Here is a 15,560-nt window from a genome sequence, read left to right as displayed (position 1 = left end):
ATTGGAAGATATGATGCTGAAGCTGAAACCCCAATACTTTGGCCACCTCATGCGAAGGGCTGACTCACTGGAAAAGACCCTGATGCTGGGAGGGATTAGGGGCAGGAGGAGAAGGGGACAACAGAGGATGAGATGGCTGGATGACATCACCGACTCAATGGACATGAGTTTGGGTAAACTCCAGGAACTGGTGATGGACAGGGAAGCCTGGTGTGCTGCAATTCATGGGGTCACAAAGAGTCAGACACGACTGAGCAACTGAACTGAACTACTCCTTCCCTAATTTTGAACCAGTGTGCTGTTCCATGTGCAGTTCTGTTGTTTCTTGACCCTCATATAGGTTTCTCAGGAGACAGGTAAAGTGGTACTGTATTCCCATCTCTTTAACCATTTTCCACAGTTTGCCGTGATTCACACAGTCAAAGGCTTTAACATAGTCAATGAAGCAGAAGTAGATTCAGGAATTACCTTGCTTTCTCTATGGTCCAACAAATGTTGGCAATTTGATCTCCTGTTCCTCTTTCCTTAACCCAGTTTGTACATCTGGAAGTTTCTGTTTCATGTACTGCTGAAGCCTAGCTTGAAGGATTTTGAGGATAACCTTACTAGCATGTGAAATGAGTGCAATTGTTGGTAGTCTGAACACTCTTTGGCATTGTCCTTCTTTGGGACTAGAATGAAAACTGAGCTTTTCCAGTCCTGTGGCCTCTGTTGAGTTTTACACATTTGCTTGTATACTGAGTGCAGCACTTTCACAGCATCCTCTTTTGGGATTAGAAATAGTTCAGCCAGAATTCCATCACCTCCACTAGCTTTGTTGTAGTAATGCTTCCTAAGGCCTACCTGATTTCATACTGCAGGATGTCTGGCTTTACGTGAGTGACCATATCATCATGGTTATCCAGGTCATTAAGACCATTTTTGTATAGTTCTGTGTATTCTTGCTACCTCTTTTTTTTTAAACAGGTGAAATGAGTTTATTTTAGGAACATATTTTATTTAATCCAGTATATCAACATACATCATAACATGAAATCAATGAAAATTATTGATCTAATTTGCATCTTTATTTTTATAGTAAATCCCAGAAATTCTATGTATATTTTATACATAAAAACATCTCAATTTCAACTAGATGTTTTTTCTCTTTGTAAAAAATTTATTTTTAACTGGAGGATAATTGCTTTACAATATTGTATTGGTTTCCACCACAGATCAACATGAATCAGCCATAGGTATATGTATGTCCACTCCCTTTTGAACCTCCTTCGTACATCCCACCCCATCCCACCTCTCTAGATTGTCACCGAGCCCCAGTTTCAGTTCCCCGAGTCATAAGGCAAATTCCCACTGGCTATCTATTTTACATATGTTAGTGTATGTACCTCCATGCTACTCTCTCCATTTGTCCCATTCTCGCCTTCCCTCACCCCTGATCCCCATGCCCACAAGTTCGTTCTCTATATCTGCATCTCCACTGCTGCCCTGCAAATAGGTTCATTAGTACTATCTTTCTAGATTCCATATATATGCATTAATACATGATACTTGTTTTTCTTTCTGACTTACTTCACTTTGTATAATAGGCTCTAGGTTTATCCACCTCATAACCACTGACTCAAATGCATTCCTTTTTAAGACTGAGTAATAGTTGCTTATACATATGTACCACAGCTTCTTTATCCATTCACCTATTGATGGACATTTAGAACGTGTCCATGTTCTAGCTATTGTAAATAGTGCTGCAATGAATATTGGGGTACATGTGTCTTTTTCAATTTTGGTTTTCTCAGGGTCTATGCACAGTACTGGGATTCTTGGGTCATATGGTAGTTTTTATTCCTAGCTTTTTAAGGAATCTCCATACTATTTTCCATAGTGGTTGTATCAATTACATTTCCACCAACAACTGCCACCTCTGCTTAATCTCTTCTGCTTCTGTTAGGTACTTACCATTCCTGTCCCTTATTGCATCCATCCTTGGATGAAATGTTCCCTTGATATCTCCAATTTTCTTGAAGAGATTGTTAGTCTTTCCCATTCTATTTCTCTGCATTGTTCATGTAAGAAGGTCTTCTTATTTCTCTTTGCTATTCTCTGGAACTGTGTATTCAGTTGGGTGCGCCTTTCCTTTAACTTTGCCTTTCGCTTCTCTTCTTTCCTCAGCTATCTGTAAAGCCTCCTCAGACAACCACTTCACCTTCTTGCATTTCTTTTTCTTTGGGATGGTTTTGATCATTGCTTCCTGTACAATATTACAAACTTCTGTCCATAGTTCTTCAGGCACTCTGTCTACCAGATCTAATCTCTTGAATCTATTCATCACCTCCACTGTATAATCATAAGGGATATGATTTAGGTCATACCTGAATGGTCTAGTGGATTTCCCTACTTTCTTTAAGCCTGAACTTTGCAATAAGGAGCTCATGACAGAGCTCCTCTGTCATGGCGTAGGAGCATGTGTAACAACAAAGCCACGAGCCAAACCATGCAGAGCTGCCCAAGAAGACAGTTCATAGTGAAGAGTTCTGACAAAATATGTTCCTCTGGAGAAGAATATGGCAAACCACTCCAGGGTTCTTGCTGTGAGAACCCCATGAACAGTATGAAAAGGCAAAAAGATATGACATGAATCCCCCATTAGGGAGTAGCCCCCTAATGTGCTACCTGAGAAGAGTTGGGGGCAATTACTAATACCTCCAGAAATAATGAAATGGCTGGAAAAAAGCATAAATGATGTTCAATTATGGATGTGCCTAGTGGTGAAAGCAAAGTCCAATGCTATAATATTGCATAGGAACCTGGAACATTAGGTCCATGAATCAAGGTAAATTGGACATGGTCAAACAGGAGATGGCAAAGGTGAAGACTGACATCTAAGGAATCAGTGAACTAAAATGGACATGAATGGTTGAATTTAATTCAGATTACCATTCTATCAACTTCTACAGGCAAGAATCTTTTAGAAGAAATGGAGTAGCCCTCATTGTCAACAAAAGAATTCAAAATGCAGTAACTTGGGTACAATCTCAAATATGACAGAATGACTTCATTCATTTCCAAGGCAAACCATTCAATGTAACAGTAATCCAAGTCTATGCCCCAACTACTAATGCTGAAGAAACTGAAGTTGAACAGTTCTATGAAGACTTACAAGACCTTCCAGAACTAACACCAAAAAAAGATGCCCTTTTCATCATAAGGCATTAGAATGCAAAAGTAAGAAGTCAAGAGATACTTAAAAGTAACAGGTAAGTTTGGCCTTGGATTATTAAATGAAGCAGGGCAAGGCTAACAGAGTTTTGTCAAAAGAACACACTGGTCATAGCAAACAAACTTTTCCAACCACACAAGAGATGACTCTACATGTGGACATCACCAAATAGACAGTACCAAAATCACACTGATTCTATTGCAGCCAAATATGGAGACGCTGTATGTATGTGTGTGTGTGTGTGTGTGTGTGTGTGTGTGTATATATATATATATATATAAATATATATCTGTAAAAGTGTATATATCTGTAAAACTATCATTTTAAGTGAAGGAGACATGAAGAATTTCCTAGACAAACAAACGTGAAAGCATTTAACAGCACTAGAAGTCCGAGCTATATATACAAGTGTACATCTGCAAAACCATATATCTATAAAAGTATATAATATATATGTATATATCTTTAAATTATCTTTTTAAAATGAAGGAGACATGAAGAATTTCCTTGATGAACAAAAAATGAAAGAGTTTAATACCACTAGAAGTCTGAGCATCTCAGGGCTCTGCCCTGGTGAGTGTACTGCCTTATAAGAACTGCTAAATCAGTCCAACAAGCAAATTGAAAGAGCATTTAAAAGCAACATAAAAAAGTATAAATCTCACAGCAAATACAGAATAATGTAATACTATAAGGATGACACATAAATCACATTTTAAACCAGTAGAAAAGTTAGAGAAAAAAGTATAATAATAAAGAGAAAAAAGTATAAAAAATCTATAATTACATACACAATATAAAAGATGTATATTGTGACATCAATAACATACCAGGTCAGTTCGGTTCAGTTCAGTCACTCAGTCGTGTCCAACTCTTAGTGACCCAATGAACTGCAGCACACCAGACCTCCCTGTCCATCACTAACTCCCAGAGTTCACTCAAACTCACATCCATCAAGTCGGTGATGCCATCCAGCCATCTCATCCTCTGTCGTCCCCTTCTCCTCCTGCCCTCAATCCCTCCCAGCATCAGAGTCTTTTCCAATGAGTCAACTCTTCGAATGAGGTGGCCAAAATACTGGAGTTTCAGCTTTAGCATCAGTCATTCCAAAGAACACCCAGGACTGATCTCCTTTAGAATGGACTGGTTGAATCTCCTTGCAGTCCAAGGGACTCTCAAGAGTCTTCTCCAACACCACAGTTCAAAAGCATCAATTCTTTGGCACTCAGCCTTCTTCACAGTCCAACTCTCACATCCATACATGACCACAGGAAAAACCATAGCCTTGACTAGACGGACCTTTGTTGGCAAAGTAATGTCTCTGCTTTTGAATATGCTATCTAGGTTGGTCATAACTTTCTTTCCAAGGAGTAAGCGTCTTTTAATTTCATGGCTGCACCAGGTCAGGGATGAGTATAAATATAGACTTTTGTATGCAATTGAAGTTATCAGATTAAAATAGACTATTATAACTAAAATATTTATATATAAGCTTGATGGTAACAACAAAGAAAATAACTTTTTAAAAAAGAAAGGAATCAAAGAGTATCAATGCAGAAAAAAAGCATCAAATAAAAAAGGAAGACAGCAACACTGGAAGAAAGGAACAAAGGAACTACAAAACATACATAAAATAATTAACAAAATGACAACTGTAGGCCCTTACCTATCAATAATAACCATAAATATAAACCGATTAAACTCTCTAGTGAAAAATATACCATAGCTTAATGGATAAAACAAGGTGATCCAACTACATGCTGTCTACAAAGATTAACTTTAGATTTAAGTACACTTCACTGAGAGGCTGAAAGTGAAACATGGAAAAAGATATCCTGATTTAAATGCATTGGGTGTTTATACACACCCAATTTCTCATTGGGTGTATATAAACACCCAATGCATTTAAATAAATGTATAAAGCAATCACTGACAGATCTGAAAGCAAGAACAGACATCAATACAATAATAATAGGCTTCAATACTCCAATTTGAATAACCAACAGAATATTCAGAGAGCAAATCACTAAAAAACCCTCAGGCTTAAACAATACAACAGATCAAGTGAACTTAACAGATACACAGAATGCTCCACAGAATGTTCCAAATGAACTTAAATACATAGAATGCTCCAGAGAATGTTCCAGTGTTAGCAGAAGAATATGTATTCTTCTCAAGTGCATACAAACATTCTACAGGATGGATCACTAAACATGTCATTATGAATATTAAAATACTAAAGTCAAACGAAGTATTATCTTCCAATCACAATGAAATGAACCTAGAAATAAATAACAGAAGGAAAATGAAACAATCTACAAATATGTGGAATTTAACACATCCTGGAACCACTGGGTCAAAGAAGGCAAATAAGAAAATATCATGAGACCAATGAAAACAAAACACTAAAATTTATAAGATGCAGCAAAAACAATATTACAAGTTACATTAACAACAATAAAAGCCTACATCAGAAAAAAAGAAAAATATCAAATAAACAACCTAACTTTATATCTGAAGAAACCAGAAAAGAAAGACAAACGAAACTCAAAGTTAAAAGAAATAAATTAAAAAAAAAAAATACTAGGGCAGAAATAAACTAGAAAAGAGAAAAACAATAGAACAATGAGGAAACCAAGAGCTGTTTTTTAAAAGATAATCTAAAAAGACAAACAATTATCAAGACTAACAACAATAAAAAAGAGAGAACACTTGAATAAATAAAATCAGAAGTCAAAGGGGACATATTACAACTGATACCACAGAAAGATAAAAGGTGATTAAAGGACTATTATGAAAAACTATATGCCAATAAACTGAATAAGTTAGAATATATGGCAAATTCCTATAAACATACAAAATACAGAGACTGAATTAAAAATTTAAGAAAATAAAAAAGATAAACAGATCAATAACAAGAAGACTGAACCAGTTATCAAAAACCTACTAGCTAAAAAACTCCAGGACCAGATGTCTGATACATGAATTATACCAAATATTTAAAGAATTAATACCAAAACTGCTTAAATTTCATTCAAAAATGGAAGAGTGAAAACTTCCAAACACATTTTGTGAGGCCAGTACCACTCTGATACCAAAACCAAACAAAGACACCAAAATTTAAAAAACAATTATAATATTCCTGATTAACACACATATAAGAATCCTCAACTAAACACTAGAAAATAAAATTCAACAACATATTAAAAGGATCATACACCATGACCAAGTGAGATGCATCCCTGGGATGCAAGGATCTTTCAATATATACAAATCAGTCATTAAAAGAATGAAAAATAGAAATCATGTATTATCACAATAGATGTAGAAAAGCATGATTTCACATCCATTCATAATGAAATTTCTCAGTAAAGTAGGAATATTAGGAACTTACTTAAACACAACACTGCAATTAAGTTCATATACAAAAATTCCACAGCTAGCATCATATTCAAAAGTGAAAAACTGAAAGTTTTTTCTCTAAGAGCAGGACAAAGAAAGGATACCCAGTTTGCCACTTTAATTTCAGAGTACTGAAATTCCTAAGGAGAACAATTAGAAAAGAAAAACAAATAAGAGGCATCTAAATCTGACAGGAAGAAGTAAAATCATCTCTGCTTGCAGATGACATGTTCATATATGCAAGAAACTCTAAGCACTCCACAAAGGAATCTTAGATTAGCAAATTCAGTAAAAGCTGCATGATATAAAATCAACAGAGGAAAAGCTGCATTTCTATACATAAGCAAGAAACTATCTAAAAAGGAAATCAAGAAAATAATAACATTTACATGAATACAAAGAAAAATAAAATACTTATAAATAATACTAAGTACAAAGATGAGAGACTTGTACATCAAAAACTATAAAACACTGATGAGAAAAAATTTTTAGATAAATAAATTGAAAGACACCCTACATTCAGATGGAAGAATATTGTTAAAATGTCCAGAACATCTAAAGGGATCTAGACATTCAATGCAATGTTTCCAAATCCCAATGGCATTTTCTCCCTCTCGCAAAAAAAAATTCATCTGGAACTACAAAATACACCAAAGAGTCAAAGCAAATTTGAGCAAGATAAATAAAGCTGAAAGCATCACACATTCTGATTTCAAATTACTATACAAAGCTATATTGACCAAAACAATACGATACTGGCATAAAAACAGACATACTGATCAATGAAACAGAATAGAGTATTCAGAAATAAATCCACATATATATTGTCCACTGGTCTTACACAGACAGTGATAGAGTCAACAATGCACAATGTTGAAAGAATAGTCTCTTCAATAAATGGTGCTGGGCAAATGATTTTTCCAGATGAAGAACAAAAGTAGATCTTTATCTTACACCTTATACAAAAATAAATTCAAATATACTAAAGATTTAAATGTAAGGCATGAAACTAAAATATCTAAGAAAATATTGAGAAAAAAAGTTTGATATTGGCCTTAGCAATGACAACCTCGAGCACAGCGGCTGCAACGGCACTCATCTCACACGCTAGTAAAGGAATGCTCAACATTCTCCAAGCCCGGCTTCAGCAATACGTGAACCATGAACTTCCAGTTGTTCAAGCTGGTTTTAGAAAAGGCAGAGGAACCAGAGATCAAATGGCCAATATCTGCTGGATCATCGAAAAAGCAAGAGAGTTCCAGAAAAACATCTATTTCTGCTTTATTGACTATGTCAAAGTCTTTGACTGTGTGGATCACAAATAAACTGTGGAAAATTCTGAAAGAGATGGGAATACCAGACTACCTGACATGCCTCTTGAGAAATCTATATCCAGGTCAGGAAGCAACAGTTAGAACTGGACATGGAACAACAGACTAGTTCCAAAAAGGAAAAGGAGTATGTCAAGGCTGTATATTGTCACCCTGCTTATTTAACTTATATACAGAGTACATCATGAGAAATGCTGGGCTGGAAGAAGCACAAGCTGGAATCAAGATTGCTGGAAGAAATATCAATAATCTCAGATATGCATATGAGACCACCCTTATGGCAGAAAGTGAAGAGGAACTAAAAAGCCTCTTGATGAAAGTGAAAGAGGAGAGTCAAAAAGTTGGCTTGAAGCTCAGCATTCAGAAAACGAAGATCATGGCATCTGGTCCCATCACTTCATGGCAAATAGATGGGGAAACAGTGGCTAACTTTATTTTTCTGGGCTCCAAAATCACTGCAGATGGTGACTGCAGCCATGAAATTAGAAGATGCTTACTCCTTGGAAGTAAAGTTATGACCAACTTAGACAGCATATTAAAAAGCAGAGACATTACTTTGCCAACAAAGGTCTGTCTAGTCAAGGCTATGGTTTTTCCAGTGGTCATGTGGTAGTGAAAGTTGGACTATAAAGAAAACTGAGCACCAAAGAATTGATGCTTTTGAACTGTGGTGTTGGAGAAGACTCTTGAGAGTCCCTTGGACTGCAAGGAGATCTAACCAGTTCATCCTAAAGGAGATTGGTCCTGGGTGTTCATTGGAAGGACTGATGTTGAAGCTGAAACTCCAATATTTTGGCCACCTGATGCTAAGAGCTGACTCATTTGAAAAGACCCTGATGCTGGGAAAGATTGAAGGCAGGAGGAGAAGGGGATGACAGAGGATGAGATGGTTGGATGGCATCACTGACTCGATGGACATGGGTTTGGGTGGACTCTGGGAGTTGGTGATGGACAGGGAGGCCTGGCGTGCTGTCGTTCATGGGGTCGCAAAGAGTCGGACACGACTGAGTGAGTGAACTGAAATGAACTGAACTGAAGCTGTCTTTTAGGAGACTAAGTTACTTAGTTGCTCAGTTTGCTCAGTTGTGTCTGACTCTTTGCAACCCCATGGACTGCAACCTGCCAGGCTCCTCTGCCCATGGAATTTTCCAGGTAAGAATACTGGAGTGGGTGGCCATTTCCTTCTCCAGGGGATTTTCCTGACCCAGGGACTAAACCTAGGTCTCTTGCATTGCAGGTAGATTCTTTACCATCTGAGCCACCAGGGAAGCCCTTCAGGAAGCTTCAGATCAGATCAGATCAGTCGCTCAGTCGTGTCCGACTCTTTGCGACCCCATGAATCACAGCACGCCAGGCCTCCCTGTCCCTCACCAACTCCCGGAGTTCACTCAGACTCATGTCCATTGAGTCAGTGATACCATCCAGCCATCTTATCCTGTGTCGTCCCCTTCTCCTCCTGCCCCCAATCCCTCCCGGCATCAGAGTCTTTTCCAATGAGTCAAGTCTTCGCATGAGGTGGCCAAAGTACTGGAGTTTCAGCTTTAGCATCATTCCATCCAAAGAAATCCCAGGGCTGATCTCCTTCAGAATGGACTGGTCAGAGCTTAGGGAGTACTAATTTAAGAAATCATTCTCCTGTCAATTTCACTGGGTAAACATAATAAATATTGACCTATGAAATATGCATTATTTCATAGGTCAATGCATATGAAATATGCATTACCTATGATTTTCGTAAGAAACTGTCACAATCAACATAATGTAAATTATTTTATACTAAATATTTTAAAATATTATTTTAAATGAAGTGTTCAGGGTCATTGCGATTCCCAGGTGGCACTAGTGGTAAAGAATCCGCCTGCAATGTACTGAGACCTTGGTTCAATCCCGGGGTTGAGAAGATCTCCTAGAGAAGGGAATGGGTACCCACTCCAGTATTCTTGCCTGGAGAATTCCATGGACAGTGGAGCCTGGCAGGCTACAGCCCATGAGGTTGCAAAAAGAGGAACATGACTAAGTGACTAACACTATCACTTTCAGGATCATTGAAGAATAATTTGAAGTAGGAAAATCTGCCATAAATTTACTGAGCATAAATAATATGTTAAGTATAATGTAAAAGAGAAACTAAACTAAACTGCTGCTGGGAATTACAGCATAATTTTCATCCTAAGCATAGATACAAGATGCTGGGTACACAGCAATATGAAAACAGTTAACAAACAGTATAGATCAAATTTATTATTTAGGATGAATAATAGTGACATGGAGAGAATTCTGATTATTAGTTATAAATTAATTTGCAATAGCAAATAAGACCATATAAATGGGAAAATCAATTTCCTAATATAATCAGTTAAAAATGCTAAATTTCAAAGCATTTCTTAAAAATATTAATTCTACTAAATTCTTATTTATTATTTGATGTTATTTGATGAAGTTTTATTTTTATTGTTGAATTCCCTAAGAATGTGTTTTGAGGGTAGTGGTGATGTGCTTTATAAATAGCTAAGATGCTTACTTATACACTGAGTATGTTCTCTTTTTTCTCACCTCATGTAACATACCTTAGATAGTCTTTTGGAAGATTCACAACTATGGTCTGCACATGGCTTGGGTCCTTTTTCAGTGTCTAGAGATGAAACTGAGAAAATAAATTATATTTTATCATGGTTCTAAAGTACTATATTACAATATTTAAATTGGCTTTTGAAATATAAAACAGGCCATGTGTCTAATATTTCTATTCCAATAAAAACTAAAGCAATTTTCCACGTGTTAAATCACTCTTTTTAACTAAAAATCTAAGATAATTATGTGTTTTATATAAGTTAGGAAAACCTTAGCATTGCAGTAAACTTAAGAATTAATCAACTAATTTGATAGTATTTGGCAATTCATTTCATACAATTTTTGACAATGAAATTATTTTATCTTTTGTACCATATAATATATATATGTATTTATTTTAAATAAATAAATTATTTTATCTTTTGTACCATATATGTGGATATATGTATGCATAAATGTATTTATTCATTCCATAGTCTACTAAACTCCACCCATATAATATTGTGTATATCACCTGACTGACTCAATTCTTAATCTCCACAAAGAGATATATCATTATAATACTGGGAAATGAAAGAAGCTGAACTACAGTAGTAGCCATGGTAACTAAAATGAACATGTTCATAAATGAGTGCATTCGTGTACCTATTTATTCATTAAGTAGTTATCAAGAGTCTATTACTTTTAGTCTAGGAGGCTCAAATACATAAGTGATCAAAATCTACAAACTCCCTGAATTTTTGAAATTACATTCTAATGCACAAAATTAGAATAAACAATGATACATACAAACAATAAACAATAATCATTAGAGAAACATTTTGTGTTGTAGGGTGATAAATACAAGAAAAGAAAGAGCAAGGAAAGAATTCTATAGCATACAAAACTGCCCTTCAAGACTGAAAGAGAAATTAAAACTTTCTTAAATAAGATGAGCTGAGGGAGTTTGTGACCCCTAGACTTGCCAAATGAAAAAACACTAGATAGTAACATGTGAAGAGAAATAAAGACCTCAACAAAGGTAAATACATGGACAAGGATAAAAGCTACCATTATTGGATTCAGATGGGATTGTAATAGCGATTTTATATATATGACTTAAGAGTCTAATATACTTAACAAAAAAACAGTCTAAAAGCTAGTGCCGGGAGCCGGCGAGAGACATTCCACTCGTGACAAAGGTCATGAGGAAGGGGGCTCGGCATACGCAAAGGCGGGATCGAGCCTCGGGAGTGCCCCCGGATATTCTCGAGCATCTACCCCCCAAAAAACCAGAGTCTGCCTACTTTATTGCTTTGTGCTCTCACCTCTGACTTTACTGGGGGCTGTCCCCCACCACCATCTCACTCTCTCTGTCAAAGAGTTAACTTACAGCTCCAATTAATAAAGTTCCTGGGCAATTAGGAGTGTTTAAATCCAAACCCCTCAGATGGCTCTCTAACTCGCCTGACAAGTTTACCCGGACACCTACAGCTATGCATACAATTGTTTACAGTCTCCCAGCCTCCAGAGGCACGGGAAGCTTAAGATATTCAAATAGCTTAGAGCCTCTCAGAGAATTAGAAACTGTCAGAATAAAACTAGTAAAAGATTTCATTGATGAGCCAATGTTCGTTGCCAAGTTTTCACATCCCCTGATCCTTGAATGTGCATTAATTAATACAGTTGGTATGTAGAAAAAATAAGTAGTGGCCTGGTGTTAGTAACTTTAGACCCTTAAGGTAGTAAATTCTTTCCTTTGTAAACCCATTACACATCCACCCTATAGGAACGTCATCTTATCTTCAGAAGATGGCGCCAAACCTTAAAATAATTACTCTTAGAGAAAATAAGTCTTTGTTGATAAGTGCTTGTCAAGAGTCATAAAATGTTAATAGGCCTCTGGCCAGAAGATGATGTAAATCACCTAAACCATTTGTATACGATAAATCTGCAGGAAAGAAACCCTGGTTTTTGATAAGCATCAAAGACTGCTGATTTTGCATCCCCTATTATCCTCTATGTGTAACTTAGGGTATAAAAGCCCCTGTTGAAAATAAAGCTATGGGCCTTGCTCACCAACGCTTGGTCTCCCCATGTCATTCTTCCCTTTAACTTCCAGCTGAGTGTCCATCTGGAGCGTGGATACCCTCTGCGACCATTTATTTGCCTGGGCTTCTAAGACCCACTCGAGAAGGCGTCTAAGGTGGGGCACCTTCCGCTATTCGAGAGGGCGCCTGCAGCCTCCGTGGTCAGAGCTAACCTGGTGTCACGGGTTATATTGATTTTCCGCGTAAACCAAGCCACTCAGCTTCTTTTCTCCACTGAATTTTCCTACTGAGCTATCCTCATTCTATTCCTCTTTATTATCTCTAATTAACATTTGAATAGGTCGCCTAGCCGTCTCTCCTTCGAATACCCTGGATCAGCCGGGGCTGGACCCCGGCAAGCTAGTATTATTGTAACTTTGGTTTGTAACTCCACATTCTGTTTTATATAATTTGAGAGACTAATTAATTTAATTATTAATTTATATTTTGGGGGACACAATTTATAAAGTAGTAATTCTATGTCATCATCTACTGAAAAGACTGGGAATAGAGCTCTTAAGGGAGATTTTTCACATATAGTATAGAAGCTAGGTTTGTGTAATTCATACTACAGTGTTATAAAATTAGGAATGTTCAATGTAATTCCCACAGAAAAACAAAGAAAAATACAGAATATACACAAAAAGAAATGAGAAAGATTTCACATTTAACTACAAAAAAGTCAACTAGACAAAAAAGACTATAATGAAGGAAATGAAAAACAAAAGCAAAAAGAAAGTAACAAAATGGCATAAGTAAATCCTGCATTATCAATAATCAATTTAAAAGTAAATGGGATATTTCTCCATCTATTAGTGTCCTCTTTGATTTCTTTCACCAGTGTTTTATACTTTTCTATGTATAGGTCTTTAGTTTCTTTAGGTAGATATATTCTTAAGTATTTTATTCTTTTCATTGCAATGGTGAATGGGATTGTTTCCTTAATTTCTCTTTCTATTTTCTCATTATTAGTGTATAGGAATGCAAGGGATTTCTGTGTGTTGATTTTATATCCTGCAACTTTACTATAGTCATTGGTTAGTTACAGTAATTTTCCGGTGGAGTCTTTAGGGTTTTCTATGTAGAGGATCATGTCATCTGCAAACAGTGAGAGTTTTACTTCTTCTTTTCCAATTTGGATTCCTTTTATTTCTTTTTCTGCTCTGACTGCTGTGGCCAAAACTTCCAAAACTATGATGAATAGTAGTGGTGAAAGTCGGCACCCTTGTCTTGTTCCTGACTTTAGGGGAAATGCTTTCAATTTTTCACCATTGAGGATAATGTTTGCTGTGGGTTTGTCATATATAGCTTTTATTATGTTGAGGTATGTTCCTTCTATTCCTGCTTTCTGGAGCGGTTTTATCATAAATGGATGTTGAATTTTGTCAAAGGCTTTCTCTGCATCTATTGAGATAATCATATGTCTTTTATTTTTCAATTTGTTAATGTGGTGTATTACAGTGATTGATTTGTGGATATTGAAGAATACTTGCATCCCTGGGATAAAGCCCATTTGGTCATGGTGTATCATCTTTTTAATGTGTTGTTTGGATTCTGATTGCTAGAATTTTGTTAAGGATTTTTGCATCTATGTTCATCAGTGATGCTATGCTAAGTCACTTCAGTCATGTCCGACTCTGTGTGACCCCATAGACAGCAGCCACCAGGCTCCCCTGTCCCTGGGATTCTCCAGCCAAGAACACTAGAGTGGGTTGCCATTTCCTTCTCCAATGCATGAAAGTGAAAAGTGAAAGCGAAGTCACTCAGTCGTGTCCAACTCTTAGCGACCCCATGGACTGCAGCCTACCAGGCTCCTCCATCCATGGGATTTTCCAGGCAAAAGTACTGGAGTGGGATGCCATTGCCTTAGTCAGACTCATCAAGAAACAGGGAGAAAAATCAAATCAATAAAATTAGAAATGAAAATGGAGAGATCACAACAGACAACACACAAATACAAAGGAATCATAGGAGACTACTATCAGCTATTATATGCCAATAAAATGGACAATTAATGCCAATAAAATGCCAATAAAGTGGAAGAAATGGAAAAATTCTTAGAAAAGTACAACTTTCCAAAACTCGATCAGGAAGAAACAGAAAATCTTAACAGACCCATCACAAGCACGGAAATTGAAACTGTAATCAAAAATCTTCCAGCAAACAAAAGCCCAGGTCCAGACGGCTTCACAGCTGAATTCTACCAAAAATTTAGAGAGGAGCTAACACCTATCCTACTCAAACTCTTCCAGAAAATTGCAGAGGAAGGTAAACTTCCAAACTCATTCTATGAGGCCACCATTACCTTACTACCAAAACCTGACAAAGATGCCACAAAAAAAGAAAACTACAGGCCAGTATCAGTATCATGATACTTCCAATTTTCTGGAAGAGTCTTAGTAGGATAGGTGTTAGCTCCTCTCTAAATTTTTGGTAGAATTCAGCTGTGAAGCCGTCTGGACCTGGGCTTTTGTTTGCTGCAAGATTTCTGACTACAGTTTCAATTTCCGTGCTTGTGATGGGTCTGTTAAGATTTTCTATTTCTTCCTGGTTCAGTTTTGGAAAGTTGTACTTTTCTAAGAATTTTTCCATTTCTTCCACTTTATTGGCATTTTATTGGCATTAATTGTCCATTTTATTGGCATATAATTGCTGATAGTAGTCTCCTATGATTCCTTTGTATTTGTGTGTTGTCTGTTGTGATCTCTCCATTTTCATTTCTAATTTTACTGATTTGATTTTTCTCCCTTTGTTTCTTGATGAGTCTGGCTAATGGTCTGTCAATTCTATTTATGCTTTCAAAGAACCAGCTTTTGGCTTTGTTGATTTTTGCTATGGTCTCCTTTGCTTCTTTTCATTTATTTCTGCCCTAATTTTTAAGATTTTTTTCCTTCTACTAACCCTGGGGTTCTTCATTTCTTCCTTTTCTAGTTGCTTTAGGTGTAGAGTTAGGTTATTTATTTGACTTTTTTC

The 15,560-nt window shown here is 36.5% G+C and overlaps 1 protein-coding gene across 5 annotated transcripts in view; it reads right to left on the bottom strand.

The window, feature by feature from the left end:
• ZPBP (zona pellucida binding protein) overlaps positions 1-15,560 on the bottom strand; it is a 163,173-nt gene that overhangs the window by 73,551 nt on the left and 74,062 nt on the right. For all 5 annotated transcript variants that reach the window (XR_008717529.1, XM_055589668.1, XM_055589665.1 and 2 more), the window contains one exon: positions 10,515-10,591. Coding sequence is in view for 4 of the 5 variants with exons in the window: in XM_055589668.1 (XP_055445643.1) it covers positions 10,515-10,591 (77 nt within the window). In the remaining variant the exon portion in view is untranslated. The remainder of the gene's footprint in view (positions 1-10,514; positions 10,592-15,560) is intronic.

The sequence above is a fragment of the Bubalus kerabau genome, chromosome 8, assembly GCF_029407905.1.
Source record: "Bubalus kerabau isolate K-KA32 ecotype Philippines breed swamp buffalo chromosome 8, PCC_UOA_SB_1v2, whole genome shotgun sequence".
In the NCBI taxonomy this organism is placed as follows: domain Eukaryota; kingdom Metazoa; phylum Chordata; class Mammalia; order Artiodactyla; family Bovidae; genus Bubalus; species Bubalus kerabau.
Note: the sequence above shows the minus strand (reverse complement) of the source record. Positions and strands in the feature narration are given on the sequence as shown.